This window comes from Alosa alosa, chromosome 11 (genome assembly GCF_017589495.1).
Source record: "Alosa alosa isolate M-15738 ecotype Scorff River chromosome 11, AALO_Geno_1.1, whole genome shotgun sequence".
Lineage (NCBI taxonomy): Eukaryota > Metazoa > Chordata > Actinopteri > Clupeiformes > Clupeidae > Alosa > Alosa alosa.
In genome coordinates this window covers 10,892,813-10,908,404 of record NC_063199.1, presented here as the reverse complement: position 1 = coordinate 10,908,404, position 15,592 = coordinate 10,892,813, and the positions used below count along the sequence as shown (strand labels likewise).

At 39.5% G+C, this 15,592-nt stretch overlaps 1 protein-coding gene across 1 annotated transcript; it reads left to right on the top strand.

Annotated features, from left to right (window-relative positions):
• The first annotated feature begins 7,579 nt into the window (after nucleotides 1-7,579).
• Nucleotides 7,580-13,718, top strand: slc13a1 (solute carrier family 13 member 1). Its single transcript, XM_048258081.1, has 15 exons — nucleotides 7,580-7,944; nucleotides 8,480-8,608; nucleotides 8,701-8,837; nucleotides 9,042-9,229; nucleotides 9,346-9,385; nucleotides 9,478-9,538; nucleotides 9,783-9,961; nucleotides 10,123-10,242; nucleotides 10,622-10,720; nucleotides 10,848-10,949; nucleotides 11,339-11,430; nucleotides 11,555-11,649; nucleotides 12,419-12,580; nucleotides 12,832-12,969; nucleotides 13,168-13,718. Exons 1-15 carry the CDS (start codon nucleotides 7,849-7,851, stop codon nucleotides 13,315-13,317), a joined length of 1,788 nt encoding a protein of 595 aa, XP_048114038.1. The 5' UTR covers nucleotides 7,580-7,848; the 3' UTR covers nucleotides 13,318-13,718.
• Nucleotides 13,719-15,592: the final 1,874 nt, after the last annotated feature.

Below are 15,592 nucleotides of genomic sequence, written 5' to 3'. Positions count from 1 at the left end.
CAGCATATTCTGTGTTATAGCTATGAACACATACAATGGCTCGTTTAAAAGGTGAGACTCTAAGCTCTCAGTGGGTGCAAACCGTGTATTTCTACACGTCTCTGTTCCTGAGAAATCCCAAGCTAAACAGTGGCTAGTTTTCATCAAAATCACTGTTTTTTTTTAGAAATGGAGATATAACGTCTTTCATGAAATATTAAGTGTTGCCTGTAAACTTTGTGTTATGATAAAAATGTCCAGATAAAATGTCCAGATTGTGCGTTTTCATGAGTTTTCGATCGTCATATATTTCATTTCCATTCATCACAGAGCTTCCAAAATCACATATAAGGTGTGTTAGAGTGCCTAGTTTCGTAATTTAAAAAAAAAGCTAAAAACGGAATACTACGTTTTTGGCACTCAACGCATGGGAAGGAAAAACGTAATATTACGTTTTTGGCACTCAATGAGTTAAGGGCTTTATAAAAAAGAGTACAGATCTGAAAATGTGCACTGTTAATGGTATCCACCTAATGATGGTTGTATGTAGCCTGACGTTGTCATACTCAAATTCTAGTCAGAATATGAGTCTGATACTGCTCCATTGGGACGTAATTATGGGGCGTGCTTCAACCGATACAGGGGGGGAATGCCTCTGCACTCAATTGGATAGACCTAACCAATCAGACCAACAAAATAGCTTACCGTGAGGTGTAGGAAGAAAACACACGAACCATCCTTCTGCTCCTATATCCCCTCCGTTTTTAAAATAATTCTGCACCCTTAGAGCATAAGACCAGGGTGAAAAAGATGCATCTGAATGTAGAGATTAATATGATGAAATAATTTTGAGTCTAGGTCAATCTGGTAAGGAAAAATAAGCATTTTTGACAAAAGCGCCACCTTTGGGTGCAGTACCCCAAATTTTGGGTTATGGGTAGTGGGGGGTACTAATACTTGAAAATGTCAAGTTTCTAGGACTTACGGTTTATAGGAATATAGGTGATCTAGGAAAAAAGGCCTAAGTGGTCTAAGTTTATTGGCCTAACTTTTTTGACTGATTTAGGTCTGGACTCTGGCTGGGCCACTCTAAAATGTTGACATTGTTCTCTGTTAACCATTTCTTGCCTTGTTTGGCTGTATGTTTTGGATCATTGTATGGTTTAATGGTCCAATGATGCCTATTGGGGCAGGTCTCTTGGCACACTGCCTGATCTTTTCCTCCAGAATCTCAGTGTAGTCTCTTGCCTTAGTGTTACCGTTTACTTTGAGAAGGTCACCAGGTCCCCCTGGTTGAAAAATATTCCAAAAGAATACTTTTCTAGCCCCACAATTGAAATGGACACGGTGTCATTGGAATTTAATGCTTCTTTTTTATGCCAATCTTAGGCCATGTCCCTGGGTCAAAAAGAATTCCAACGAAAGGTAAATTCTTTGTTCAGGTGTGCCCTTATACTGTAAAGGTTTAGCTGAGTTGTGCATGTTTGGAGAAGTGTGATCCATGATCAGCATCCAAGGTGACCATAGGGTGACCAGACGTCCCGAAAAATTCGGGACAGTCCCGATATCCAAGCAGTTGTCCCGAATCCTGCCATAATTGTCCCGAAAATTAAACTCAATCAGAATACTGAGTAGTTATTTTCTGATAAACATTAAAAACTGTCCGTAGAGAGGTTGAGTCGACTGCATGCAGCCCCCGACGGCAGCTAAGTGTCTGGATGCAGCCCCGGCTACTTTGTTTCTTTTTTGACGTTCTATAATTAGGCGCGAATATGCACTGATTTTAGCTCATTTTCATTCATTCCTTGACATGGCTGATGTAGCCTACCGGAACCCCAACACGCCGCTAAAAAGCAAAAGCGTCTATGCAGGTACCGGGAGGAGTGGGTGGAGGTACCCGTGGATTGACAAAGCCTTAAGCGACGAGATGAAAGCATTCTGCAAAGTGTGCCTAATGTCCGATGTCGTTTTAACATAGCCTAATCTACTTAATCTATAGCCTACTTAATCTAATAATTATTTTGTATTTTTACTTAATGACCCATAGTTTTGGCAAGGCTTGTTATTAGCGTTGGTATTATCCTTATTCTGAAAGGTCTGATTTGCACTGTTACGCAGTCATTTTTTTTTTTTTTTTTTTCACAATGACTGTGAGGCAGACTTGGATGTTTGAATAAAAATGTGTTTTGGTACAGATTTGAAAATTCATTATCTTCTATAATAGTCTATGTAGGCCTACAACCCCCGCGAAAAAAAAAAGCGTCCCGAATTTCAGCCAATCTCATCTGGTCACCCTGCCAAGAGATCCATTTTGAAATTGAGTGTTTTTGGGTGTTTTTCAGAAAATGGAACCTGGTGAACTTCTCAAAGTAAACGGTAACACTAAAACAAGGGGCTACATTGAGATTTTTGATAGAAAAGATCAGGCAGTCTGCCGAGATACCTGCCCCAATGGCCATCATTGGACCATTAAACCACACAATGACCAAAACATATGGCCAAACAAGGCAAGAAATGGTTAACTGAGAACAATATCAACATTTTAGAGTGGCAGAGTCCAGACCACAATCCATCAAAAAAGTGAGCACAAGGCCAGAGTGATGGCAAATAATCAATATCATAAGAACCATTTTGAGAGTTGTGAATGCAAATAAAGATGTTTCCATTGATTATTTAAAAAGGTTATGAATAATTTTGGACTTGCCATTATTCATAAAAATGTTAAAAAAGATCAAATCGATTTTTTTTTTGATTCCATGTTTCTACTACATTGTCTTACAACCTTTTGGCACGTGATAGTGTATTTTTAGTCAGAACACACATATTGGTTAAGAGAAAATCAACATTACATCAATATTTGCCAGGGGTATGAATAATTTTGTTCTTAACTGTATATGCAGGATAACAGAAGTAGATGTTTTGCCAGTGAACAAAATGAAAAAACAACAAAATGAAAAAACAACAAAATGAAAAAAATATTTTTGAACCTGGCTTTATCAGACAATCTGATTTTATTTTTAAAATGTATGCAAATTAGCGCATTTTTAATGAGATAAGGCCTAATTTGCATATTTAAACATTAAAATATAAAAAACTTTCATTACATTTTTTTCATAGCTTAACATGCGTAATCAACTGAGAAAGTTTCATGGTGATATATATTATTTAATTTTTTTACCCTATTCACATGTAGTGTCACAACATATTACAGAGGTCAGTGACCTCTATCTGACCTCAAAGGTCAAACTGAGAATGCCTCCAGATCTTAAATTAAAGCTTAGGTCATCAAGAACAAACCCTGAAAGTGTCATGCTTCTTTCATAAAAAGCAAGATCTTCCTTATTTTAAGAGCTTAACAGCCCCACTATATCTCACCCACACACACACAGACAGGGTGCAGTTCCTGTCTGTCTGGGTGCACATTTAACTTGTACTCTCTGTTCTTAGAACTCAGCACAACAACATTTAACTTGAACTCTCTGTTCTTAGAACTCAGCACAACAATATTTCTGCTTACACAAATGGTTATGTAAGGGATAACGCCCGCCGAGATGTCCTGTTATATGGAATTAATGGAAGAGGGTGAGGGGCAAAAAACTCCCCGACGCGCAGCGGCTTCCGGTTTCTCAACTGGTTGCAGTTCCTCTTCTGGTTCCACATGAGGGCGCTCATGAATAAGTGCAGAATGAATGGAGGTCTAAGGAGCTGTACCCCTCAAATCCACTTTTCTCGGGATATAATTTTTTGCCCAGAAATTTGAATGTTGCATGCGAAAGAGGGGGCAGAGAAAATACACACCGCTGAGTATTATATTTTTTGAGTCACTTATTTTTTCTAAAAAGCCTTTCAAATGAGTCAATGACGTCATTCATTAGCAGAAAGCTAGTGTGTTGTGGGCAACAACCACCCAACCTGTAAGAAATCGAAAGGACGTAAGTACTCGTTCATTCAACTTTTGACCTATAATCCATATTGAGCTTGCAGAGACCACAATCAAATCTTCGATTTTTCAATGACAACCAGGTGAAAGAGACACATTTAGCCGTCTAGCTCCATAGACCCCCATTGTTTTTGCACTTATTCGTGATCACCCCTAGCGGAACTGCAACAGAAGGCAGGTACAATGGAGTTAATAGGGAGTGATCCGGCTCTCCGTAAACAGGCTCTGTTTTTATTCTCCCGAGACGCTAGCTACTTAAGGTAGTTCGCTTATTATCTCAGATCAGTGAAGAACTACCAGAGAAAACGTTGGGGAGAAAACTCAAACAAGTTAAAGGGACACCAGGCAACGTTTTCGCGTTAATTAATCACCTTCGTAAGTCGGTATATGGTTAAATGACTCATTACGGGGCGAATGAAGGCTCTCTCGCCCGCCCCTACTGCCTGTAGGAAGAATATCCCACTTGCAAGTTCGGGTGTATCCTCCCACCGACGTAAGGAAAGCAGTATCAGTTTACAGCACAGAGGCAGGCTAAACGCTAGAGATTGTTGTAAATGTGTGTATAATGGCAGAGCCGGCGAAGAAGCAGTTAAAACCCTTGACGGAAGACGCAAAGAAAAGGAAAAGAGCTTCAGACCCGGCGAGGGGAGTTTCAGAGAAAAAAGCATCAGGCTTGCCTGGTGTCCCTTTAATGTTAGACTTAGACTAGCTGTGTTACAGTTTCTCGTTGCAAAATTAAAATCTCCATGCGCCTTTGTAAGCTACACGAAGTCTCTTGAGTCATGTACTAGGTCATTTTTTTAAAAATGATAATTTAGGCCTAGGCTACACTTATGGGGTGGGTGCTATTGCGTTTTCTAAAGAATCTCCCGTCTTGGTTTTGTACAGAAATTAATATTAAGTGACACATATGCTACGTAAAAGGGAGAAAAAAAGGTCACCTTCCGATATTTAGCAGGCTACGGTCTGGAATTTAATTTAATGTTGTTGTAATGGTAGGATAACTACACAGTTTACACAATAATTACAATGTGTTATAAATATTGTATATCAATGCATTTATTGTCTGTCAATTACCCAAAATTGTGCCTCTGTCTCTCATTGAACAGTAGCTTATTTAATGCATTCTAATCCATTGTCAATCACTTCCGGGAACTTTTTGTTTACATGAACCACGTGACCTTAACGAATTTTGAACACCCATTGTCGCAACTCTACCTTTATATGGCTCTGGCAAAAACAATATTCCAAACCTTAGATACAGTATAAAAACCTCTGCTTCTGCAATGATATTAGTTCAAAATCAATATATCTCAGCTGATAATAAACAAACAATTGAATAATTGACACACAGCTGATTTATGTTGGGTAAATTGGGCCAATCACAGCTGATTCCAGTCTGGTTTAAAAGGAGGACTTTGAGGAGTGATGTTTTTGGAAACAAAAACAGAAAACTATAACTACACTATAATGTCTGGACGAGGAAGAGTAAGACCAAGGGGCCCAGGGAGAAGAGCAGGCCCAGTGAGAGGTGCAGTGAGAGGTACAGGAACAGTGAGAGGTGCAGGAGCAGTGAGAGATGCAGTGAGAGGTGCAGGAGCAGTGAGAGGTGCAGGAGCAGTAAGAGATGCAGTGAGAGGAGCAGGAGCAGTGAGAGGTGCAGGGCCAGGGAGAAGAGCAGGCCCAAGGAGAGGGCAAGGTATTAGAATGCGTGGTGGTGGCATTCCAAGGGCTGCAAGAACAGTAGTCAGTGATGAAATTCGTGCCACCATCATTGACCATGTAATCAACCATGGTCTTTCACTAAGAGAGGCTGGTAAAAGAGTGCAGCCCAATTTGAGGCGGTCAACAGTTGCCTCTATTATAAGCGTCTTTCAACAAACCAACAGGTAAGTACTGCATTTTACATGGATTGTTTCTATTCTCACTTGACATGTCAATATGGTCATACAGTAATGCATATGTTGAATGTTTTGTCCCTCTAAAGAATGCAACGTCTTCCACCCTCTGGGGGAAGAGGAAAGCTCCTCAATAATGATCAAGAGCTTGCCATTGTAGAAATGGTTGTTGCAAATAATGCAATAAAGCTGAATGAAATTAAAACTAGAATTGTGGAGGACCATGAGATATTTGACAATATCGATAGCATCAGCCTCACAATCATCACACGGACATTGTCCAAACACAGAGTGCGGATGAAGCAGCTCTACACTGTTCCCTTTGAGAGGAACAGTGAGAGAGTCAAGGAGCTATGACGACAATATGTCCAGGTATAGTGTATATTCAATTCAATGTCCAGTTCTATAAGCTTTGCACTTTGCAAGTAGGTAACTTACACAGTAATAGGTTACAGTACAGTATGGTATACAGAAATGACATGACTCACATAAACTTTGTTTCAGAGAGTTATGAAATTGGAGGATAACCAGGCCCCTCATGAATTCATATATATAGATGAGGCAGGATTCAATCTGGCCAAAAGGCGTCGACGTGGACGAAATGTTATCGGAAAAAGGGCCACAGTTACTGTGCCAGGACAGAGAGGGGCAAACATTACCATGTGTGCAGCAATTGGAAATGCAGGATTACTCCTTCACAGATGTCGGGTTGGACCCTACAATACCGAGCGCCTCCTTGCCTTTCTCAATGATCTCCACCAGCGCCTGGTTCCAGAGCAGGAGGGTGAAAACATGAGGATCTTTGTAATCACCTGGGACAATGTGGCTTTCCATCATTCGCAAGCAATAACAGCATGGTTTGAAGTCCACCCAAGACTGGTACATCTCTTCCTTCCACCCTATTCACCCTTCCTCAACCCCATAGAGGAGTTCTTTTCTGCATGGAGGTGGAAGGTGTATGACCACCATGGATGCTGGCTGCAGGGACATCACAGTTGATGATTGCCAAGGGTGGATCCGACATACCAAGCGGTTTTATCCCAGGTGCATCGCCATGGATAACATCAGATGCGATGTTGATGAAAACATGTGGCCTAACCCTGAAGATCGCAGAGATTAGATAGAGTAATTTTGTGTTTTTTTAGTTCCCCCATTTTTATCTGGGCTATTTGCTGTTTTTTTGTTCAGAATATTCTTGTGTGTTTCATGGATATTTTGTTCACTGTAATCAATACTGTAAAAAAATTCTGTTCTATCATACTGTAAACAGTATTTCTACTGTGCCTCCTGTAGTAAACAGTAAAGGGAAAAAAAACTGATTTGCTTTTTACTGGAATGCTTTTGAATGTGAACATTACATGTGGACATACAGTTCCCAACCAAGAAATTTAGTGTAAAAACGATGAATTGCATGTTTTGCAAAGTACACCAGTATTTTGAAACCTGGTGTACTTTGATTGACTGCGTGTACCTTGTGAAGTGAAAACAAGTGTTATTCTTTGACAGAATAATTTCATTTTGAGTCAGATTTCCAGTGTTTTGGTAAAGTTAGTGTGTGCATAGTAATATATTTAACAAAATGTGTTTTTGAGAAGTAAATTATCCATTTGGCCAACTGTGTTTTGTAGGTGTGAGTCTGTGTTAAGAGTTTAGAAAAAGTATCTGAAGTATGGGTAAGCGCTTGTTAGCGATTGAAAAAAACTGTATAAATAGCTGTCACTCTTTCACAGAAGGGCAGTGGACTACTAGGAATCACAGAGGATCGTACGACACCTGCACTGTGTATTATCTGATTCATGTTTGGAGACATTTGGCACATATACAGTATCTGTATCAATGAGGAATAATGTTTTATGGTTCACCTGAAGTTGATTGACCATGCACTATCTTTATCACAGATAAAAGCCAAGTGACCGCTAGCCAGATTATCTTGGTTAGTTATTAGTGAGGTTAGATTGTAGAAGGTATTTCACATGAGTGTGTCTTAGACAGTCAGTCAGTCTGTGATCATTCCAAGGTGTCTGACAGAAAATGAGAGGCCAGGGCATATGGATTTACCGCCATCTCATTCTCATCATCCTCACCCCTTTGCTGCTGCTACCCATCCCACTCATTTACAACACCAAGGTAAATATATTTACATGGATGTAAACATACACAGGCAGCACAACAGACCATACGGTTGTATGTATTTATACACGTGCATGCATTTACTTGCATTTCTATCAACATGTACAACATTTTGGTTTTAGAAACAATTATATAATTTTGAAATGTGTCAAATGTTTAGGAAATTAACTCATCTTTGGATTAAGCTCTTTCAATCAGTCACTCCAAATAGCTGTTTTTTTTTTTTTTTCAATTTCAAAATTGGATTACTATAAATTAAAAATTGACATGTTCTTTGCTCCTATTAATATAATGTATGTAGAGTAGGTAGATTATGGTAGCTATGGTAGATTTTTTATTAGGTTTCACAGGAATGACTGCTTTGCGAACACCAGTGCTCTCTGTATACCTTAGCATTTATCCATTTAGTTATTGTGTACACTCTGGAGCTTAGACATTGTGTCTGTCTTACAGTCGTTTCTTGACATGGTATTTCTATGCGCAGCACTGCTCTAAACATGGTAAATGTTATATATTTGATTTTCTCTTCTAGGTTGCAGAATGTGCCTTTACTCTTTTACTGATGGGGGTCTACTGGCTCACCGAGGCTTTGCCTGTGTCCATTACAGCCCTGATTCCTGCAATGCTTTTTCCTTTGTTTGGCATAATGAAATCTTCACAGGTATTATATAAAAAAGATCTATTTTGACTATTAAAATACCCAAGGATCTTCCTAACAATCCTAAAGTGAGATTATGTTTACTTGTCTCCTAGGTGGCAGCAGTGTTCTTTAAGGACTTCCACCTCCTCCTCACTGGAGTGATTTGCCTCGCCACAGCCATTGAGAAGTGGGGCCTTCATAGGAGGATTGCCCTGGGTCTCATCAGCATAGTTGGAGTTAATCCTGGACGGTAAGGAGAGACACAGTTAATGCATCTCCACTACTACATTTTTATCTGGCAGTGATCCCCAATGTGATGTGTTATCATTTTGGTAAAAACGCCCTCCAATGGTGAGGTGTTAATACTTAGTTCATATTTTTACTTGGATAATGGTTGGTGGCATAGTGAGTATTGTTGTTGTGAATGTTGCTTCAGCTGACCCTGTGATTTCAGACTCATGTTTGGCTCCATGGTTGGATGTGCCTTCCTGTCGATGTGGCTAAGCAACACCTCAGCAGTCGCTATGGTGATGCCCATTGTGGAAGCTGTGTTGAAGCAGATTGTCACAGCTGAGGGTGAGGCCAGAGAGCTGCGTAAGCGAGCGCTAACAGGCACCTCCAACCTGGGCTTACAGCTTGACGGTTAGTGTCCACTCAGAATGGTTGTTCTAATCACTGGTAAATAGTATTAACACTCAACCACTCTAAACTCTACATCTGTTCCAATTTGTTTGTAAATATGTGTACTACTCAAACAGAAATGGACAGACAAGATGAGAAGGCTAAAGAAAATATGAGGTAACAATTTCAATCTCTCAACAACAAAGCAATTCAATGTTCTGTATGTATTAATAGTAAACAAACCCTCCTCGCTCTTTTGCCCATTGTAGTGTTGATCCTTCTGTGGAGAAAGTTGACATTACTATTGAAAAATCTATTCCAGACAATCAAGTAAGTTTACTCTCCATGTTAAAGCACAATAGCCATGGTTTGGTTAAGTCAATTCCCTGAGCCAAACATTACAAAGCCAAAAGTATGAGGTGTAGATGTAATTATTCATTGCAGAGAATCCAGTTAGAGTGGAACAACATGTAACAATAGCCATCTGTCATTATTTTAAATGTGTATTAGATATGTATTGCATACAGTATGTATACATCTGCATACAATTAATATGTATGTCTTCCTCTGACAGGGTTCACCCTGTGACTCTGAGGCACAATGTACACCATCACAGGGATACTACCGCACCCGACAGGACCATCTGATGTGTAAAGGCCTTTCTCTGTGCATTGCCTATTCAGCCTCAATTGGTGGTATGACCGCACTAACAGGGTCATCCACCAACATGATCTTTGCAGAGTACATGCATCAGTAAGTTGGTAGCCACATGTAAAGCTAGTATAGTTGGTAGGCATATTATGACAATGTATAGTACAGCTGATCTGTACCCAATAATACATATATGTAATGTAAGAGACTAATGCATAGATGCATACCATACACATGGTATAATAAACATACTTTATCTATAGATTATATCCTGACTGCAACTCTATCAACTTTGGGAACTGGTTCATCTTCTGCTTGCCGATTAGCTTTATTTCTCTTTTCTTATCCTGGATCTGGCTACACTGGCTATACTTGGGCTCAGAGTAAGTTTGTAATCCTCTCCAATTAAGTTCCTCTTATCTTTCCACTCTCCAATGTGGTTATCTTATTGCTTCCAGTTTAACGTTAACTTCTCATCTGCCTCAGTGTTATTTCCCTCACCTACTCTTTACTGCAAATGAATTCTCTGACTGTATGTTGTGCAGAGTTGTTTTTACACTTCTAACACATTGTCTGCCACTTGTTGCACATGTTGCGTTCCCCATTTGGATTTGGCACAGCTGTGAAGAAATGCATGTTCTATTGTTATCTGTTATTATGCATGTTCTATTGTTATCTGTTATTATGCATGTTCTATTGTTATCTGTTCTGCTATTAAAGATATTCTACAAACATTCCTCTCAACCCTCTTTCCCAATATAGTTTCCGTTCAGTTCTGCATTCCAAGGCAGGCAACAACGAGAGAGAGACAGCAGTGGCCAAGGTCCTGCAGGAAGAATACAAAGCACTCGGGCCAATAAGGTGTGACTGCTTATAGTGGAAAGGAGTATGGATGAGTAGATGGATGAATTTGTCCTTGAATAGGTAACCATATGATCCATATGTGTCTGACAAGTGTCTTTGTGGTTTTGCTTTCTGATTGACGCAGTCGTCAGGAGATCATCTCCTTAGCAATCTTCTCCATGATGGTACTGCTATGGTTCACCAGGAAGCCAGGCTTCATGCCAGGCTGGTCATCCCTGTTCCCAGAGTAAGGGTCTTTCACACCGTGTTTAGTAGTTCAGCTGAGGCCTGTATCCAGTGAAAGAGTACTACAGTATGACTGCAGTCATAGACCAGTAAATGTTTCCTTTGGGTTCACTTGATTCATACTCTTGTTAAAAAAAGAAAATGTGATTAACTCGGAGCACATTGTTTGCATCAATAAGATTATTATAGCCTTAATTTATTTTCCAGTGGATACATTGGACAATGTTAGAATTTACTGCTGTTTGTCTTAAATATATTCAGTACTTTTGGCATTCTAGTATTATTGTAAAGCTGTGGGGATGCTGTAAGTTATTTAAGTGACCTTTCTAAATGATCTTCACACAGCATATCCAATACTCTTGACTTGACATGTTTACTGTGTCTGAGCAGCTATCCTGGATATGCCACCGATGCCACTGTGGCCCTTCTGATGGGCTTACTGTTCTTCATCATCCCAGCTCAAGTAAGCACTGATAACTATGGTAAGTCATGATAAATGATCAAATCTTCATTTGTATTACACTCTTTGTGAAATCGTGGTTAACATTGACTTTGAGCTGAAGGAAGACATGCTTTTAATCAATCGCTTAATCTTAACATCCACAGAGACCTTGATCACATGGAAAGACTTTCAGTCCTGTATGCCTTGGGAAATTTGTCTTCTTGTGGGGGGTGGTTTTGCACTGGCTGAGGGCACACAGGTAAGGAAATAATGAACACTGGTCAGTCTCCTCCAACGAAGAAGTACAATTAGTAGCCTACCATACAGATGATTTTTAAAAGAAACAAAGAACAGCAGGATATAGCCAGAATATAGAATTTTGCCTTTACATTAGTTAAAGTCTTCAGTAATTGTTGAAGCGCTGTGGTGAGTAGACCATCCTTTGTTATGGTTTCAAAAACACAATGTTGTTATGAACAATGCATGTGAAGCTCCTGTCACACATCACAAATAACTGCTGCTTGTCATCTGTGACAGTCAGTAGTTATGGGAGGAAGTCTAGTCAAAAATAAACTTTTGGTCCAGGGCAAAATGTCACAGTAAATCAATCAAAAATCTTTATTTGGACCATATAGCACTGGTATTATGTGAGTGCTATTTTTACCTAAATGTGTGTCTGCCTTGATTGTACTGTAAATTTAACTCATAATTTATTTATGCATGTGACCAAGTTGTCAAGTTGTTTTGTTCGGTGTTTAATTTTACAATGAAACACAGATGAGCATTTAGAAGTGTCTCCTTTTTGTAGCATATTTTAAACTAACAATACTAATATATTAAAACAGTGCTTATCAGCAAGTAGTGTATATAAATTAAAACCGTTTAGACCTTGTGGAAAGAAACATAATATAAACCTAAAATAATAATTATAATAAAAATGCAATTGTGAGAGATAAATGCATCCTTCCATCACATTCTCACATTACTCCACCCCACTTTATCTTGTTTGTGTGTGTGTGTGTGTGTAGGCATCTGGTCTGTCATACTGGATGGCAAAACTGCTGGTTCCTTTGGGGGTTCTTCCTAAAATTGCGACCATCACTATTGTCTGTGTCATAGTGACCTGTGTTACTGAAGTGGCCAGCAACTCTGCCACCATCACCATATTCCTGCCCATTCTTGCACCTCTGGTACGGTTAATGTTTCCTTTTAACATCTTCTTGCAAATCGTAGAAGGTGTGCATCACCAATATGCACTCACATTTAATTGTTCTCTGGCTGAAGTTTCTCTCACTGCTTGAACCAATCCAAAAATATGTGCATCGGATTGCATTTTTATGAATAGGGGGTTGATATAGAAGAGCTGAGAGGGAAATACCATCAAATTGTACTTTTTAATAAATGCTTTAAGGCATGAATGTATCGGTTTGTGTCTTTACAGGCTGAGAGCATCCATGTGAACCCCCTCTACATGCTCATACCAGCCACCCTGAGTGTATCCTTCTCCTTCCTGCTTCCATCTGCTAACCCTCCAAATGCCATCGTCTTCAGTTATGGCCATCTGACCACCTGGGATATGGTGAGAACTCAATCATACTTAAGAACATTCTCCAACACAAATGAATTAAGTAGGGCTGCACATTCTTAGGACAATAGTTGCTTTAGTGATTCTACAGTTAAATGTATGAGATGAGCATTATTACAATCATTGCTTTATATCACATGCTGACATGTCTCTCCTCACTAACTTAAGTCTTCACTGAACTTGTTTTCACAGATTAAAGCCGGCGTTGGTGTGAATGTTATCAGTGTTTTGGGATTGTTGCTTGGTACCAGTACATGGGGTATACCATTATTTAACCTGGACATTTACCCTGATTGGGCTACCAACCACCCAATGACTAACTCCTCTATAATCCCACACTGACTACGTAGTGGGACAGAGTACTGTTCCAAAAGTGATGAAAAGGTTTTACCTTAAAATAATGATGTTGTGTACTGACCACACATGTCCACTTGCAGTAGGGGGAATGGTGTCTCGGTCACTGCCACTGCATGGCCGAAACGCCTGGTACTGCACTATGTTACTTTGGTGTGCCATGTAGGAACATGAGTCCTTATGTCACTTTTCAATGCACTGGGCACCTCTTTAGCATCATTTTCAAACATGCAGGGCAGTCAGATAGACTTTAATGCATGGAACCCTGTTGAGAAATGACGCTAAAGGTGCACTCAGTACATTAACTAGATGACTAGATGAACTAGACAAAATATGACCGCCGCTCAGTCCTGTACATCCATTCCGCAAAAATAAATCATATTAATGAATTTGTCTCCATCTTCTACTCCATCCCCCACTCTTGAAACTTTTGTGTATGCTTGTTTGGAATGTGTGTTTGCAGGCGGCACACAAAGTAGCCTACTGGCGCTGCAAAGGTGAATAGATTTGTAGCACTTGCCAAAAGATTTGTTGCATTGTTATAAAACCTTTAAAATCTCCAAACAATCACAAATAGGGCAGTTCATCACAGTCCATCCATTGCAACTGGACTGATGAAAGGTGTAGGCTACATTGTATTTGGGAAAAGCAGAAGGTAGCAGCATAATGTATTTATTATTAAACAAAACAATCCCTGTCAGTTCCATGCCGTTTTCAACAGCTATCAAGAAGAGAGGTCATGTCATGGATTTTTGTGAATGTTTCTTCTTCTACATATGCATAAGTTTAGTCATCTAGTTCATATGATATTCAGCTTTATTGTCAATGCTCAAATTAAATACCAGTAGTCTAAAACAAAATGCAGTTTTACCCAGTGGTGCAAATAACTGACATGTCCAAAAGGGCCTTCATGAAATGCGTTGCTAGAATGTTCATACATATTTTAACAGGGCCAAGTTGAAGAGCTACTGTCCATTATTGTTCGTGCAAATAATAGGCTGATTCATGTTCCCTTGCATTTTGCAACTATGAGGTCCATGGTTAGTCTGGCTTTCGCCAGACCAAGCTCAATCTTTTAAGAAATCAAAAAAGAAATCGCCGGCAGATCAGGCTCATCCAGGAGTTCATCCATGGTAGGCGCCCGATAGATATATTGTTTAATTTTGCGATTGAGATATCCACGCACTGGCGCCCCCCCTGCGATGTGTTCGCCCCCCGGTTTCAGAGCTATTCTAAATGCAAAAATGCATAGAGGGAGTTATGACAAAACCGTGACTGTATAAATCTATATAAGCTATATAAGGTAGGCCCTATGCTAGGCCTATTACACAACATAAATTGTCACTAGGCTATGCTGGCGACCCAAATAAAATCTCCTTTGGGAACCAATGGCTTACAGTATCAAGCGGACTTAAGCTGCCCTCTTGGCGAAAAGTTAAAGGCACACTATGCAGGTTTTTTAGCTTAATATATAATTGTTTTAGCTTAACTTACCTTCATTTAACAGCTTCAGAGTCATTGGAATGGTTATATGACTTTCTTCGGGTTGAATGGTGGCCGTCTCGCTTCCCCCTAGCGCCTGTGAGCGGAAAAACCACCCTTGCAACTGTGGGCCGGCGGGCCGACGGCCTCAGTGTCAGGAAGCACAACTAGTGTAACCAACTGCTTTACTGCATTCAAATACACATACACGCCAGGCACCAGCTAGAAAAAGGTACTGTAGTGATGGAGTTTCTCAGACATTCGTCATGACAGAGCCAACAAAAAAAAAGCAAAAACCAAGAAAACAGTAAGGAAATTGGCAATACTGCATAGTTTACCTTTAATAGTTTTGCATATCAGTAGTAATACATTTCACGCAGCTGTGTGAATCACGGAAAGCACGAATGAAGTGGACACACACTAAATGGTGCGGAAGCGTATTGCTGCCACACTAAAATAAATAAAAAGGCTCAGTATTATGTAATTACGTGAAAAGTTTCTTGTTATAACAATATCTTTTTCACATTTTAACAAGATATGTAACACATTTTTACATGAAATTATCACGTTATTTCATGTTAATGATATTTTCACATTATAACGTGAAAATATCATGTTATTTCAAGATATGAATTTTTCAAGTTTTTACAAGATATTTATCACGTTTTTACATGAAATTATCACGTTATTTCAAAATAACAAAACTAAACGAAACAAGGCCACGAGAGCTCATGGCTGGCATAAATGATAACTAGTCGTATCTATGAACTTGCACCCTGAC